The sequence below is a fragment of the Urocitellus parryii genome, chromosome 1 (assembly GCF_045843805.1).
Source record: "Urocitellus parryii isolate mUroPar1 chromosome 1, mUroPar1.hap1, whole genome shotgun sequence".
In the NCBI taxonomy this organism is placed as follows: Eukaryota; Metazoa; Chordata; class Mammalia; order Rodentia; family Sciuridae; genus Urocitellus; species Urocitellus parryii.
This window is the reverse complement of record NC_135531.1, coordinates 280,091,979-280,107,735: the sequence shown is the minus strand read 5'-3', so window position 1 is coordinate 280,107,735 and position 15,757 is coordinate 280,091,979. Positions and strand designations below refer to the sequence as shown.

General features: G+C 56.6%; 1 protein-coding gene across 1 annotated transcript in view; it reads left to right on the top strand.

Annotated features, from left to right (window-relative positions):
- Positions 1–15,757, top strand: part of Drc11 (dynein regulatory complex subunit 11) — a 124,754-nt gene that overhangs the window by 92,507 nt on the left and 16,490 nt on the right. Inside the window, exons 15-16 of the mRNA XM_077799725.1 lie at positions 1,836–2,035; positions 12,777–12,863. Of these exons, the coding sequence (XP_077655851.1) occupies positions 1,836–2,035; positions 12,777–12,863 (287 nt within the window). The remainder of the gene's footprint in view (positions 1–1,835; positions 2,036–12,776; positions 12,864–15,757) is intronic.

Sequence of the window (15,757 nt, the reverse complement as noted above, 5' to 3'; positions counted from 1 at the left end):
AGTCCTCCCCCACCAGAAGCTCCCGCGGCTCTCAGCCACCCCAGCAGCAGCAGGGAGAGCCCTGCTGACTCCCAGTCCACCCGCCCACCTTCAGCCTCCTTGGGTCACCTGGCTCCCAGGTGCAGAGGCCTTCCCCAGCCACCCTCTCCTCCTCTGGGCCGTCGGCCTGGCCCTCCTCTGGAACGTGACTCCAGCACGTCACACGCACCTTCTCGGCATCTCCTGCTACCCCTGCCCAGGTGCTGTCCTGGTCCTGTTCCTTCCCCCTGCACCTCTTCCAGCCCCTGGCCCCTGCAGTGTGCCATGCCGGCCACCCTTCAGGGACCCCGACAACTGGTGGCATCCTTCTCATGCCCCTCACGGTCCATCCCCGGTCACCTTGCCTACTGGAATCACTCACCACAGCCCTGTGTCACTGTGGCCCCCGGCTGGAGCCTTCCACCCTCCTCCTTAGGTCAGCCTTGTACTGGAAACTTCTATCACCACGTGGTCAGCCTTGGCCAGCTCTTTGTCCTTTTAGGCCAGTTGTTAATGTGCCCGTATAATTATGATACGCTTTTCCTTTTCCTTTTTCTTGTACAGGAAATTATGTAACACATGCAAACACGATTTTCACGATTATCCACTGTCCTCCACATGAGCCAGCCCTCTGTAGGGTGACATTGAATGAGCGTGTTTGCTTGTTAGCAAGGGATGGGGTAGTGGAAGTGAGGAAGGCACACGGTTTTCCCGGCAGGGGAGGGGTGCCAGGCCTCCCTTGTCCATTCAGCCCCGGGGTATGGAAGGCTGTCCAGGGTCCAATTCCTTTCTCACTATGCCCAATCCGAGCTCTGCTTGCATTCTCTGCGATGGAGACTCCCCACCCCCGGAGATGGGCAGTGTGGTTGAGAACACAAGGCAGGAACCCTGGAATAGTGACAGTAATTCAAGTCACATTACTACCCAGCGTCGGTCTGACTGTGCTGCCCAACAGGACAAAGGCCAGGGAAGAAGGAGGAAGCCGAGGCTACTTCCTGCCTGGGTCTCGGCACAGTCAGCACCACAAAATGCTAGGAAGGCGGCTCCAGGGACCCTCCTTGCCCACTTCACAGACTCCGTCCCCACCTTCCTTCCCAAGCCTGCAGGGATTCGTGCTGTAGCTGGGAGGTGGAGAACCCTAAAGAAATAAAAGTAAAAATCCAAGAAAAGCTACCCCAGGAGTTCAGCTTAACGCTGGGAGTTAGGGAAGGTGTCTGGGGAGAGGGAGAAAAGGAGGTATTGAGTGACCACTGACCCTAGAGCTCCAACCCAGCTCTGGTGTACAAACCAGAGACGCTGCAGCCCAGGGCAGGAGCCACGCCCAGGCTCACCTTCTTCCCATGGTCATCACGGTGCAGAAACCAGGGCCACAGGAGGTGCCAGCCCTGAGGCTCTCAGTGAAGGACCACTGGTGTTCTTGGCAGGTGTTATGGTCTGGATGTGAGGTGTCCCCCAAAGCTCACGGGAGAGACAACTGGGTGGTGGGATTAACTGGGTGGTGATTGGGGCAGGGTGTGGCTGGAGGAGGTGGGGCGTTGAGGGTGGGCTGTGGGGTCTGTATCTGTGTCTGGCAAGTGGAGCCTGTCTGCTGCCTGTCCGTCATGTGAGCCACTTCCTCCACCACACTCTTCCACCTTGATGTTCAGCCTCAGCTGGAGCCCTAAGGAATGGAGCTTGCCTTCTGTGGACTAAGACCTCCGAAACCCGGAGCCCTCAAATAAGCCTTTCCTCCTCCACAGTTGCTCTGGTCAGGTCTTTCCGTCACAGCGGCTGATGGAAAGAGCAGGATTTCCGAGCCGATGCCCCCACCTTTCCAGGGTCTGCCGCCGTGCACGAGAAGGCTCCCTTGGTGAAGTCCTTGCTGCTGGCTGGGCCGTCCGGGGTAGGGAAGAAAATGCTGGTCCACACCATCTGCACGGAAACGGGAGCCAACCTCTTCAACCTGTCGGCGGCCAACATCGCTGGGAAGTACCCTGGCAAGAACGGCCTGCAGATGATGCTGCACATGGTCTTCAAGGTACGTGCTCCGTTTCTCTGGCTCGGATTCTCCGCCCTCTTTCAAATCACATTTTCAAATCCCGCAGATAACTTTTTTAGGCCAACAAGTGCGTCTCTCTTTAACTTCCCCCATTGCCTCCTCTGTCAATTCATGGGTTGCCGCCCCTGGCTGTGCATCCTGCCATTAGGAGCAGCTTCGTTTTCCGTGTAAACACCCTCCTGTGCCATCCAGACCCCCCACCAAACCCTTGCACAGCCCAATGAAAATCCAATCCACAGTCTCCCTCCTCAGCCCGCCCCGCCCGCTGTAATAACATGTGTCAGGCATTCGCACTTGGGCTTCGTTGCTCATGTGGCATAAACTGCTGGGCTCCGGTGGCTCCCGAGCATCAGCTCTTTCCTCGGGAGACCTGGAGCAGCTCGCGGTACGCTAAGCAGAGCAGGGATGTGAAAAGGCAAGGGCTCCACGTGGGAGGTGGTGACAGATCAAACATGCACTGACGTGGTCAAGGACAGCCACTGTGATCCAAGTCGTGTGACTACCCAGTATCGGCATTCAGCTAATCCAGCCTTCCACAACTCAGTGAGTGAGTGACAGTACTGTGGTTTCACCCCTCAGCCACTGTCCTCCTAACAGCAGCGATTGCTGGACTTGAGAGCAGAGCCTCTGCCTGCGTGGACTGCCGACCTCTCCCAGGCGGAAGCGCCCTTAGGAGATGCATCCGCTTCGTCACTGTTTTCCTGATGGCTTGGTTTGTCATTGTGAAGTGTCTCTGGAAATGACCCTTGTCTTGAAGTCTACCTATAGTTAATATTATTGTGGAGGTAGCCACCCCGGCTCTCTCGTGCTTACATCTATGTGTATTTTATGTATCTGTGTCTTTAAAGAGCATCTCTGTAATACTACAAAGCTGCTTTTTCTTATTCAGTCTGACAATATGTGTCACTTAATTGATGCACTTGCTCCGTTGTATCCATCCATCTTTATGGCCATTTCCCTGTCTACTCTCCATTGTCCATTTCTTTCTTATTCTGCGTCTCCTTTCCTTCCTTCCTTTGGGTCAATTCAGCATTTTCCTAGTAGATCCGGTCAGTTCCTCCTCGGTCCTTTCAGCAGTGTGTCCACTGTATTGCACAGGGCTGCTCTAGGTTGCACCCACCAGGCTCTCCAAGGTCCGCGTGGAGTCAGTGTTGTCCCCGTCCACGTGCCCAGCAGCGGCACAACCCTCTGCCACCCTTGCCAACTCGTAGTTCTGCAGCTAAATCAAAACTACAATTGAATGTTGCTATCTTTGCCTCAAACAGCCATTGGTCTTTAAAATCAAAAGAGAAAGAGCCACAGTCTCCGTGGTCTCCACATGTCCACCGCTCCAGCACCCTGGTCCCCTGCAGCTGTCCACACTCCCGCCGGCCTGGCTGCCCTCTCCACCAGGGAGCTCCCTTAGCACTTCTTTCAGTGCAGATTTGCTGCCAGTCAGTTTTCTTAGCTTTCATTTCTTTCTCTTAAAAGTCTTTACACTGTCCCTAGCTTTTAAGGACACTTTTGTTAGACATCGAGCTCGGGTTTGACATGTTTTTCTTTCAGCACCATGAAGACGTCACACGGGCCTTCTGGCCACCAGTGCGTGTGGCCAGGAGTTGCTGAGCCGGGATCCCTGCTTCCCAGGGGCTCTGCCCTTCTCGGGATGGCTCCGAGAGTCTCCCTTATTTTGGTTCCTGCCTGTTTGACCTGGCGTTCCTGTTGGCTTTATTTACTCTGCTTTTGACTCAAGTGCATCTTGAATCTGTAGATACATCATTTACACCAAATCTGGGGTATTTTGGCCATTGTTTCCTCAAATATTTTTTTTCACCCATCTTCTCCCTCCTCTCCTAACCCTCCAGTTAGACATATTTCACCTTGATTCTGCCCCCTAGGTCTCTGTTCCCACTGGATAATCTGTCACTGTGTCTGCGTTTACCTGCCCTTTCCTCTATCATCCCCAATCTGCTGTTAAACCCATGGTGTGGATTTTTTAGTTTTTGATACCTTTGTTTCTAATTCTAGAACTCGTGTTTGCTGCTGGGGGTTGGTTTTCGATGCTGAGCGGCACTTCTCCATCTGCTCATTCATTGACCATCTTTCCTCTAAGTCCCTGAACCTCGCAGTCCTTGCCTCGCAGAGCTTCTCCGCTCCTTCCAACGCAGCACCATCGAGAGTCTATTTCTGCTTGATTGCTTTCTCCTGGACCATGTGTCACATTTCCCGGGTTCTTTGTGTGATTAAAACTTTTTACCATATGTTAGACATTGTGGATGATACGTTGTCGAAGTTCCCTGGCAAGCCGAGTGTGGTTCTGGCAGGCAATTAACTGACTGGCTGATGAACTTGAACTTGCAAGGCTTTGTTCTCTGTTTTCTTAATGTGGTCTGTTTGATTTTACCCTCAGTCCAAGGTAAATCCCCCAAGCCGGGGACGTGGTCTTTCCTCAGCTGCCGTGGAAGAAAGCCTCTTCAGGCTCCCTGACGGGCGGGACCTGAGGCATTGACTCAGCGGTTCTTCCCTGAGCCTCTGGGGCTCTCCGGCTCTGTGTGCACACTTTGCAGGTCAGCTGCTGACCTGAAGGTGAGCTGGCAGCCGAAGCCAGGCAGCTGCCCTGTGCCCTCTGTGTGCTTAACCAACAAGCTAAGCACCAGGTCTTAGAGGAAAAGTAACAGAAACCCATCCCTTGCCCAAATGAGCACCCAGCCTGGTTCACTCCAAATGTCAAGTTGTAGGGACTCTTGGTATTGTCAGGTGACACACAGAAGCACACGAATATAAAAGCATGAGCAGTTTTCAAGCGTCTATGCACCCCACCTTGCTGGGCTGTGGTTGCCTGTTAACTCAACTCTCCCCACAGCCTGGAAGGCAGGCACCAACACCGTCCCATGTGACTGATAAGCAGACTGGGGCACAGAGCATTCAAGTAGCGTCCTTGGATGGCAGTGCTACCGTATGACCCCTCAGGGTCCAGCCCCAAAGCCTCCAGTTTCATAACTACACGACACAGCTCTGCCGGAAGTAGGTCCTCACCTGTAGCCTCCTGAAGTGGGGCTGCCGGCCCAGCCCCTGTTCCTGGGGGCCTAGGAGCTCCTGGTGTGCATCTGGGGCCCAGCCAATGGCATGATCCTTGTTCCAGGAGGTCATTTGTTCCCACCCTGGGAGGCTTTGTCTCAGTATCAGATAAGCTGTTTGTACTTATCAGAATGATCACAAACTGACATCGTGTGGACCACGGATGTCGGATGTCAAATTATTAAAACGTGGAGCAACACATTTATCTGCCTGGAGTTTCGTTAAACTCCACCTTTATTGTGTGTATAGCTGATTAATGAAAGACACCAAGGTCTCGGGAGTGGGAGTCATTCAATTAAAACATGTTCACAGTGAGGCCACTGTGCGCCAGCTATTTGCATTGCAAAGAGGTTTTGCTTTTAATTAACCAGAGGAAAGAGAGAGATTCTGCTTGTGTTGATAAGTCAAGGGCAGGAAGCTGAGCACGTCTCTGTGATATGTGAACCCAGGCCGGAGCACAGCCCAATGTAGCTCTGTTCACCTCTCTTGCCGGAGGTGAAGGGACAACTGGGCCTGATTCCGCCTCACCTCTTCCTGCGAAGAATTCCTGCCATAGAATTGATCCCAGAGGGCAGAGAGTGCAACTGGTGGGAGACTTCTTGGCTTCATCTCTGACTGGTGGCCCCACCTCACCCAGCCGCCTGAGCACCCCGGGGGGAAGTCGCAGATTTACTATGTCACCACCACGAAGTCCAAGTCCTTTGTTATGGTCATTAGCAGAGGATTCTTTATCTCACACTGGACTCCGAAGGGCAGTAAGTAGCAGCAAGTGTTTCCTAAAAGAAATTATGCAAGTCAACAGCGCTCACAGCAAATGTCCCTGTGACTACACGCAGAAAAGAAGATGTGTGTCTTGGAAATATTAGAAAAATAGTCAATGAGTATTTCTTAATAGCCAATTAATAAATATTTGGTGTGTGGGGGATGAATATTTAAAGTATTTGTGGACAAAGAAGTTAGCAAGGCAGGGCCATTACCGAGGACTCCCCCAGCTCCGGCCCCCCGGGTCTCTGACCCAGTTCATGGGGGCAGAGGAGCAGAAGGGGCCCTTGTTGGCCTCTAACAGGAGCAAGGCACTGAGGACGGTTACAACGCTTTTCCTTTTAATGGTGCCAAACCCTGCCTGGGGTAGGAATTAATGTTCCCATTTTACAGACAAGAAAATTAAGACTCAAGAGTACCAGATGGACCACATACAGGAGAACCAGAGGCTGGAATCTGCCCTTGAGCCCGGGCCTGACTCCGCCCTGCCAGGCTGGCCCCAGCTGCTCCTGGGGGAGGCTCCCGGCCCTGCCCCACCTGGGCTTCCTGGGCCCGAGTGTCAGCAGGGACACTGAGCTAGAGTCCTTGGGAGCGTCCACAGGATCCCGCCCAATCCCCCTTCCCTAGTGTCCTCTCTTCCCTCAGAATGGCCTGACTCTCAGGCCTCCTGGCAGAGTCAAGGGAGGCCAGAGCAGAGCCCAGAGGGAGGCCAGCAGGGGACTCACTGGCTTGCACTCGGGTCTCAGGACAGATGCTGTCTCCTCTGCGGTGGTTCTTGGCCCTCCTCATCCTCCTTCTGCACACTGACCTGGCCCTCTGGCCCGCGTGAGACCAGGGCTAGGGGCCACCCAGCCAGGGGGGATGGACGTGCTGGTGCACACTACCTGTCTGTGCAAGGTGAAGTTCAGCAGGGCCAGCACCCCAGCCCAGCAGAGCCCACCAGAGGGGCGGAAACAGGAGAAGAGGGAGCGGGCAGTCTGGTGACGCTCAGCTGTGACAGTTGAGGGGGCTGTGACAGCCCTGAATGGCCCGCTGGGGGAAGGCCAAGGTCACCTTCCACCGTGGGATGGAGGCGGTTTCCGACTGAGGGAGGTGCACACTGGAGTCCAAACCTTCCACTCTTTTTTTTTGTTTTTGTTGTTGATGTTGTTGTTGTTGTTGTTGTTTTGCTTTTTGTTTTTTCACACAGACTTTATTTTTCAGAATGGTTTTAGATTCCCGGCAAGATTGAGCTGAAAGTAGAGTCCCCATACATTCCCGATCCACATGTACACACACGCCCCATTAACACCCCACAGTGGTCAGTGCCATTTCATCACCCAAAGGCCACACTCCCTTAAAACCTGTGGCAGTGGGGACCAGGCCCCAGAAGAGACCTCTGCCTCCACATTCATCCAAGACAGTGCCAAAGCAGAGCAGGGCCCGGAGGGAGCCCAGGAGGGTGACGGAGACTCCAGCAAGCCACCAAGGGAAGGAAGTGGGCTCAGAGTTGCTCAACGGAACGCATTTATCTGGTCCATGAGACTCCCATGGACGGAGGCTCGTTGTGAGCTAGGGATCCCCGGGATGTGAAGCACACGTGGTCTCTTTCCATAGTCCACACAAAACTAAAACCCGAGGTGACATTCGATGGGGCTGAAGAGCCCTCTGCTGGCAATCGGAGTGAACTCTCCCAGACAACTTTATAAAGTCCAATCATGAATTAATTACATTTAATTGTCCATGACCTCAAACTATCCATGGGTAATTTAAATGAAGACTTTTCATCGCTGAATGAAAATTAGAAGAGCAGAGGATACCATTTTTCATGAGCAAATTGGCAGAGATTTCATCTTTTGTACTTGTCCAGAGGAGCCCAGGACATCAGAGAGGCACCGCTGAAGGCGGCTGCTGGCCCTGGAGGATGCTGCCTTGGCGCCACCAGTAAGGAAAGGCCTCCCCAGCCCCACATCTGTCCCACACATCTGCCCACGTGCCCTGCGTCCCTCCCTCCAGGCCTCAGTGCCGGGAGGACCGGCGCCCGTCCCTCAGTCGGAGGTCGCCCTTTCCCACCTTCCTCCCTGATGCGCCATCTCCACACCCTTCCTGCCCTGCGCCTGGAGCAGAACTCACCGGGGTCCCTGGAAAGGCCCTCAGGCCACCACCCGGGATGGCTCTGCCCATCTTTCTGAAGGAATGCCCCCTGCTCTTTGGTCGTCCCCAGCAGCCTGTCATCTGGCTCCTGTCCCCTCCACTCCGGCCAAGGACATCAGTGGCCTCCTCATTACCCAGCCACTGGCACTGCCCACTGCCACCTGCACCTCTGCCCTGCGCTCTGTCCTCTCCTGGCCTCCAGGGCGGCTCTGTCTCCTGTGCCCCTTGTTCCCCCTCCCAGCCTAGACGCTCCCCCTGGGTCTAGAAGCCATGGGACTTCCAGGCCCAGCATGTGGCAGGTGGCCAGTGAGGTCAGAGCTGTGTCCCAGGTGTGAAGCACTCTGCCATGACCAGAGGCTTCCTGGGGGTTCCCAGGACCTGGTCCGAACTCTAGAGCCTTCCATGTGCTCCCCACCCCCCGGCCCACTACCCTTCCGCTCCTCTCACCTGGACCCACCAGTGCTCCCCACCTGCCCAGCCCCCCGGGCCCTCTCCACTGGTCCCTTTGCGCTCCCACCTCCTCCTCCTCCAGGCACCCACTTCTTGCTACATCCGGCGGATTCTGAGCCTCCCTGGTGTCCACTCTGCCTCCCTGCTGTCCCCCAGGAGCCCGGGCAGCTCACGTCCCTGCCTTCAGACCCACCCTCGGGAGGCCCACGAGTCCCCAGCACCCACCTCTCACAGTCCCCGCAGGGATCTCCCGGAACAGAGGGGGGAGAGACTCCTGATCAAGGCCTCCCCAGGTCTCCGCAGCCTGTGGGTGCAGCAACGGCAGGGCCACAGCCGCCTCCTCCAGAAGCAGCCCACGAGCCCACGCCGGACACCTCATCCAGTGCCCAGGCAGGGCTGTGGCCCTCTGGTGACCTTGAAGGTCTGTCTGTCTGCAGTCTCCGACCTGGCTCCCTCCCCCAGGCTCCCTCCCCCAGGCTCCCTCCCCCAGGCTCCCTCCCCCAGGCTCCCTCTCTGTCACCGGTGGCCCCTGCTGACACCACCTTCCCAGGCAGTCGAGGGCCCCTTGAGGCCAGCGGCCTCCATCACTGACCTCTGTGCCCCAGCTCCTCACACAGTGCCTGGCCTCCAGCTCCCCGTGGAAGAGTGGCCTTCACTCCACAGTCCAGGCAGATGTGGTGCCGCCAGTCTTTCTTCCCAGGGCAGTGTTTTTAACTATTGGACAACATCCAATTGGCCCTGAGTCTCCCTTCTCAAGGACAGCAGCCTCTGTCCGTGGATCATCCCTCAGCTGCCCAGTCTTCTGTGCTTCCCCAGAACTGGGCATGGTCAGCAGGAATCCTGTGGCCACTCGCCATGCAGCTCCCCCGGGACAGGGGGCGGGGACAGGAAAACCAGAGACCCCCACTCTCGAGGACAGGACAGTGAAGGTCTCCGTGGCCTTCCTGCTGGGGTGAAGGATGGCGAGGACACAGGTCAAGGGTCCAGATGCTCTGGGAGTAGCATCTTGTCTCCACGGCAGCAACTCAGTGGAACGCTTCTCAGCAATGTGGACGCGGGGGTCAGGCAGACCGGGTCCCCCTCAGGCCCCAGCACTGCCCCGGTGCTGATCGGGCACGTTACTCAGCCCTCACGATGCTCTGCCCAGTGACCCCAGCTGGAATGGGGAGAAGCCATGGGACTTCTAGGCCCAGCATGTGGCAGGTGGCCAATGAGGTCAGAAGCGGTGTCCTGGGTGTGAAGAACTCTGCCATGACCGTGGCTGGATCAGCGTCATCGGGGACACTCCTGGGCATGTCTTCCAATCCGTGGGTAACAGCGGAGCCCTTGCAAACCCATCACCCCGATGTCCCTGTGTGCCCTGACATGCGTGGAGGGCAGGGAAGGAATCCACCACTGTACCAGGGTGACCCAAGCGCTTCAGCCTCTTGCGCTCCAAGTTCACGTGCAGCTGCTCTGCTAAGAGCTGAAAGAGAAAAGCCACGCTGAAGTGCTGGCACTCACCTCTGCAAATACCATGGAGAAAAGCCGGACTGAGAGGACAGGGCACACGAATGAAGCAGGGACAGTCCTCTGATTGCCAAATGGACATGGGACAGGACGGCCCACTGTCCTGTACAGTGGAGCCTAGGACAAGAGACCCTTGTTCACGTGAAGACGGTTTTTCCAGTGGTTTCACGTAGTACTGAGAGTTTAAGAAGGACCAAGAGAAGATTCTGCCTTTGTTGTTACAATGCATCTTTTTTCTGAGGTTAATAAAACCTTGTACGTGGAGCCTCTGATTGTCTTATTTACTTCTGGGGCTGGAGGCAGGGAGGCTTTGACCTCCAGTGGGAGGCCGACTGGGGGCAGCCTGTGTTGGAGGAAGCTGGGGTCCAACTGAGCTGAGTGGGCACACAGCCACCTCTGCGACTTAGGCAGGGTCACATAGGGACTGGCAGGAGGCAGCTCTTTGGATGGGCTAGGACAGGATTTCGTGTTCCAGGGGTTCCTGGTGACCCTAACGAGAGCCACTGAACTACTGGGGTGAGGAAGGGGCTGCACCTCTGCCCTGGTCGCCTCTGCCCTGGCTCCTGCCCACCACTGTCCCTGTGTGCAGCCGTCACTTTTCTCCAAATACCAACCACAGACTGCCACCCACGCTCCCTGGCACTGTGGCCCTCCGACTGGGTGTCCTTTGGTGGCTTCCCAGCTGGGGCAATGCTGCTCAGGCAGAACCCACACCCTGAGCCTCTTTGTGTCCTTGCCACACTGGCAGAGAGCTGAGAGCCTGGATGTGACCCAGGTGGACCAGCTCCCTCCTCCCAGGGCCGTGGGCAGCCCCCCGTTTCCTCTCTGTTCCTCTCAGGCCTGGACCATGACCAGGACTTAGGTTTCCAGCTCCGAGGTGCCTCTTCATCTGTATTTCACGCACGACCTTCCTCCGAGAATCCTGGAATGTTTAAGCTGGAGAATCGCTTAATAAGTTGCTTTGACATATCCGGGAGCTGATTTTATTAAATAAAAGATCACAGATGAGGGAGCCGGAAGGGGGAGGAGTCCCTGCATCCTGCAGTGGGCATTGTGTCCATCTTACTGATGAAAGCACCAGGGCAAGGTGGCCTGGGGAGGCATCCACTTGAGAATTTGAACCTGCTGCTAGGCAACACCATCCCCAACTAGGAAACCATGCCACGCAGCACCCTGTCAGAGGGTGGCCACAACGGCACACGCTTGGAATTTGGAGAGAAGAGCCACGGCAGGGGCCAGCACACAGATGGTTCCATTCCGTCTCCACCGCGGTCCCGTCCAATTTCTGTAGCCTTTTCTCTAACCAATAAATCCAGGAGAGAGGCAGTGCCTCTGCAGACTCTGGTGCCAAAAATAAACTCTCAATGTCCAAGCCAAAAAGAAAGCACCCACAAAGGCAGGCCACCCCCAATTCAGCAGGCCACGGGTAGGAGGGAGGAAAAGAGCGGGGCTTGGGGCTCAGGGAGAGGTATCTCCATCTTAGCTCAGCCGCAGCGTGCTCTGGGGCCGCCCCGCGTTCCTGGTGGGTGCAGGTGAGATGGCCGTGGGCAGGGCCCCGTCAGTCTGGCTCTGAGTCCTGCTTCTGCCACTTCGTAGCCCTGGCTTCAGAAGGTCCTCGAGCCTCAGGGTCCCCATCTGTGAGCAGGGTGAAGGCAACAGCGTGCACTCTGTGGGGTTGAGCTAAAGATGAGCAATGTCACCTGCACTTGAAGTCCCCAGGGGAGGAGGCGGTGTCAGGTGCATGCTGGCCCCGACAGCTACGGCACGTGTGCCCAATGCCCACCACACACCTGCTCAATCACCAACTGCCAGGGCTCCCTACGATCACCACCCACACCGCCTTGGGGACTGGGATTAATGTTGGAGACTCTGACTCCTTGAGCTGTTGGCTCTGGGTCCGCCGGCTCACACCCCAGCACTGACCAGCGGTGCCTTCCCTCTGCCCGTCCAGCATGCTGGGTACCGTGGAGCAGCCAGCCAGGTGGCATGCTGCACAAGGGTCCCTTTCAGTCACTGTCCACTCTGTCCCAGAGGGTGCATAATCTGCTTCCCATCCCGACTTGGTACACAGTGCCCGGAAAACAGCTGCCGTCCGCCTTGGTTCAGAATCGCCCCTGTTGCCGAATGATGTTTTAAGAAATATATAAATAGGAGGCCATCGCGCTGTGCTCGCTGTGGCTGAAACAGCTTTTATCTGTCGCGATTTCACACAAAGCACAAATTGTTGCAAAAATACCCGAGCTCCGAACTCGTGGGGGCGTTTGAAGAGATTGTTAGGTGTGTGCAGTTATTCACGGGCCACAGGTCAGTCCGGCCCCAGCTCCACTGCAAAGCCCTGCGCGGCCTGGAGGGACTCGGAGCTGCCTTCCAGGGAGACTGTGGCCACAAAGGCGCAGCCGGATGCAGATACGGGGAGCTTGACGGGCCCTGGTGCTGCGCGGGTTTTCTCCTGGCAGGCCGGATTGAATGAAAATGGGGTGGCGAGTGGGCCGGAATCCAGACTCACGGCCGGTTGCCATCGACTTCAGCTGAGAGTCATGGGTTTATTGCAAACCGAATGGAGAGGAGGCTCGGGGTCCTGGGCAGCGTCTCCATCAGGACAGCTGCCAGGGTGCAGGGAGGCCGGCGCCTGCACCCTGCAGCAGGCATGTGAACATGGCATGCAACGGAGTGCCGGTGAGCTCACCCCAGGGCGCCCGGCCCAGCGACCCCACTCTCCAGGGCCTCAAGCTCCGCCATTGGCAGGGAGACCCCACGCACCCCGAGAGGGGAGGCTCTCACCTCCAGGGCTTTTCTCTGTCCTCTGCAGGTGGCCAGGCAACTCCAGCCATCCGTGGTTTGGATCGAAGACACAGAGAAAACCTTCTACAAGAAAGTTCCCAACAATGAAAAGATGGTGAGGACTTCTCCATGTTCCCTGCTCTGACCTTGCCTTCCTCCAAGGGCCCCTATGGGGGTCCCACCTCCACTTTTCCAGAAAACCTTGCCTTGTAAAGGGAGAGAGGCAGTGGGGTGCATGGTCTGTCTCTGCCCTAGGAGCTGGTCTGCCTGTGGGAGGGTCCAGGGTCGGATCCTGAGGTGGGATCCTGAGGCATGATTCAGAAGAAAATGTGGAAGAAGGGGGAGGGGATTTCCAACCCAAACATGGGTCCAGAGGGAAGAAACAATTTAGAGAACTCGGCTCCGAGGCAGCCAATGGCACACACAGGGGTTATTATTAGGATTTCCTATTGTTCATGATAATAAATAACAAAAGGCCTGAAATTCACGAACAAAGGCCGTCAACAGCCAGCTAAGGCACCGAGGGCCTCCGGGGAGGCCCCTTCGATTGCTTCCTTCCTTCTTTTCTCTCCTTTCAATGGCCCCCTCCCCCATGCTTCCCCCCCCCCCCCCGCAAATCACCAGCAAATTTCCCACAAGTTAAAAAAAAATTGCAGAAACACATGATTGTTATTCCACATCAATTTGCACCAAAGCAAATAGTGGTTAACTGTGAATTTCTGATTAAATTCATAAGGATTTTAATCACTCTGGATCCTTATGTATTATACATCCTTTTTAGCAGGTCAGGTGATTTGGATAAAGAAAGCTCAATCTTTTCTTCTCCAAATGAGCCCTGATTGCCCTGTCATTGCAGAAACTCTTAGGAGGGCTCATTTATTATGTCATCTGGGAACCTAGCCACCAGCGCCCTCTGCTGGCCACATGGCTGCACTGAGGACGAAGGGGAAAGTCCACACATGTGAATTTTGGATGCTGGAAATAACTGTGAACCAGATCACAAATCTAAAGAGCAGTGCAAGGCTGTGCTTAATCCAGGGGTCATACCCCTGAGGTCATCAGAAGTTTGGCTCACTAATGGGCAGGGACTGTTACTGTCCCACATAATTTCAGCCTGGGTGGAACTTGAAAGGTATGGGCCCCCAGGCCTGCTCACCTTAGCTCTCTGTGCATCCTTCAGCAAATAACTTAACCTCTCTGAGCCTCCACTTTATTAACTATCAAATTAAAGGGTTCCCTCCAGAACAGCCTCTTAGTTCATGAAGCCTCTCTCGAATGCTCTCCCAGGACCCCTGAAGCTCTTGATTCGCTGAGGGAAATCACAGCGTCTGCTCACCTGCAGCCTGAGTCCATGGAGAGTCAGGAATAGGAAGCATTCCTTAATAAGACAGCCAGAGGGGCACTGGGCAGGGCTAGTGGACCCGGCACTTCAGAGAGTCAGCACAGAGGGCAGGAGAGGCGGCGGAGGGGGCAGATGGAAGCAACAGAGCTAGAACCAGGCCTCCAGCTCCCCTGGCCTGCCCCGCACAGCCGGCCGGCCTCCCTTGGGTAGGAGGTGAGGCCCTCGGAGGCCCGTGGTCTTTACTCTGCTCGCTTCTGCACTGGAGGAGGCGTGGACCCTCAGTGGAACTGGCTGCCTCAAAGACCACCAGTCCTGCCCTGGGGCAAGTCCCAAGCCACCTGGGGGACACCAGCTGAAAGCCTCCGGCCTGAGCCTGCTGGAGGTCAGATGGCTGCAGAGGCAGGTGCACTGACCACAGCCGCCCAGCACCACCCGGGCAAGAGGTGGAGGTGGGGAGACTCCTGTGTGCCCCTCTCCCCTCGGGAATACGGGCCTCCACCAGCCCCGCACCCCAGGGACTGCCTCTCAGCCTTGGGGACTCCTGAGTCTTCCCTGAGCCGCTCAGCCACCAGGCCCTGGGCCGCCCACAGTCTGCAGGTGAGGACCAAGCCAGGCGGCCAGCACATCAGCAGGCAGAGGAGCCAGGACGTCCTGCCCACCTCCCCGCTGTGTCTCTCAGCCGCCCGGGAAGCCAGCATCTCCTTCCACCTGCCCCGCCACTGCGCCAGAGGCTGCCCTCATCCCCACGGAGGCCAGAGAAGAAGGTCCATCTGCCAAGAAAACCAGGGCCTGGTGTGCCACCGTCCACAGCCAGGAGACAGAGCAAGGCCCCGTGACAACTGCCAAAGTCTCTGGGAGGAAAAGCCTCCTCTGCCGTGACTGGATCCACCCTGCAAGGCCTCTGCCTCGGAGCCAAGGCCCCTCCCAGGGCCCAGTGCCTGGAGCTCACCCAGAACCAAGCAAGGAAGACCTGGAGGAGGCCCACCAGCCCGGGGCCTGGAGCTCAGAACCTGCCACCCACCTGGAGCCGAGCCCTGGGTGCCGTCCAGCACTGCTTTAAGCAGGAAGTAGAGGAGCCTGGTGGCAGGACGGACATTGATTGAACATGTTTTCTTCCCCAGGCACAATACACATCAGGTCGACTCCCAGGTCCCTGGGAGAACAACCGCCTGGTTCTGTTTTGCAGAAGAGGCTGCCCGCTAGCTGTGGGCAGTGCCGGTGTGCAGAGGCCACATCCTGACCCACCTGGACACCACTTACAGGCTGGAAGACCCTGAAAGCCACCGAAAGCTCCCTGTCTGCCACAGGGCCAGCTGTTCCCAGCCCCAGCCTGTCCCCCAGCACGTCATCAACCTCGGGCTCATTCCACTCCTCTCCTGAGCACTGCCTTTGAGGTCTTCCTGCCTTTGACTCCCTCCGAGGTGCGTGACTCCAGAACCCTCCGTCCTCCCGCCCCTCCCCCGGGCCCCTCATGGTCCCTTCGCCCCCGAGAAGCTCTGACACCTCCAGGGTTTCAGAAAAGTCCAACCCAACCCCGATGAGCCCATGCCACTGCCCCTGGCACATGCCTGCTCGTGCCCCCTCCGGTGCCCGGGGAGGAGCGCCACCCTCTCCTCCAGGGCAGAAGGCAGAACGGCGGCTCCTGCGCCTCCAGCACCGTGGCCCTT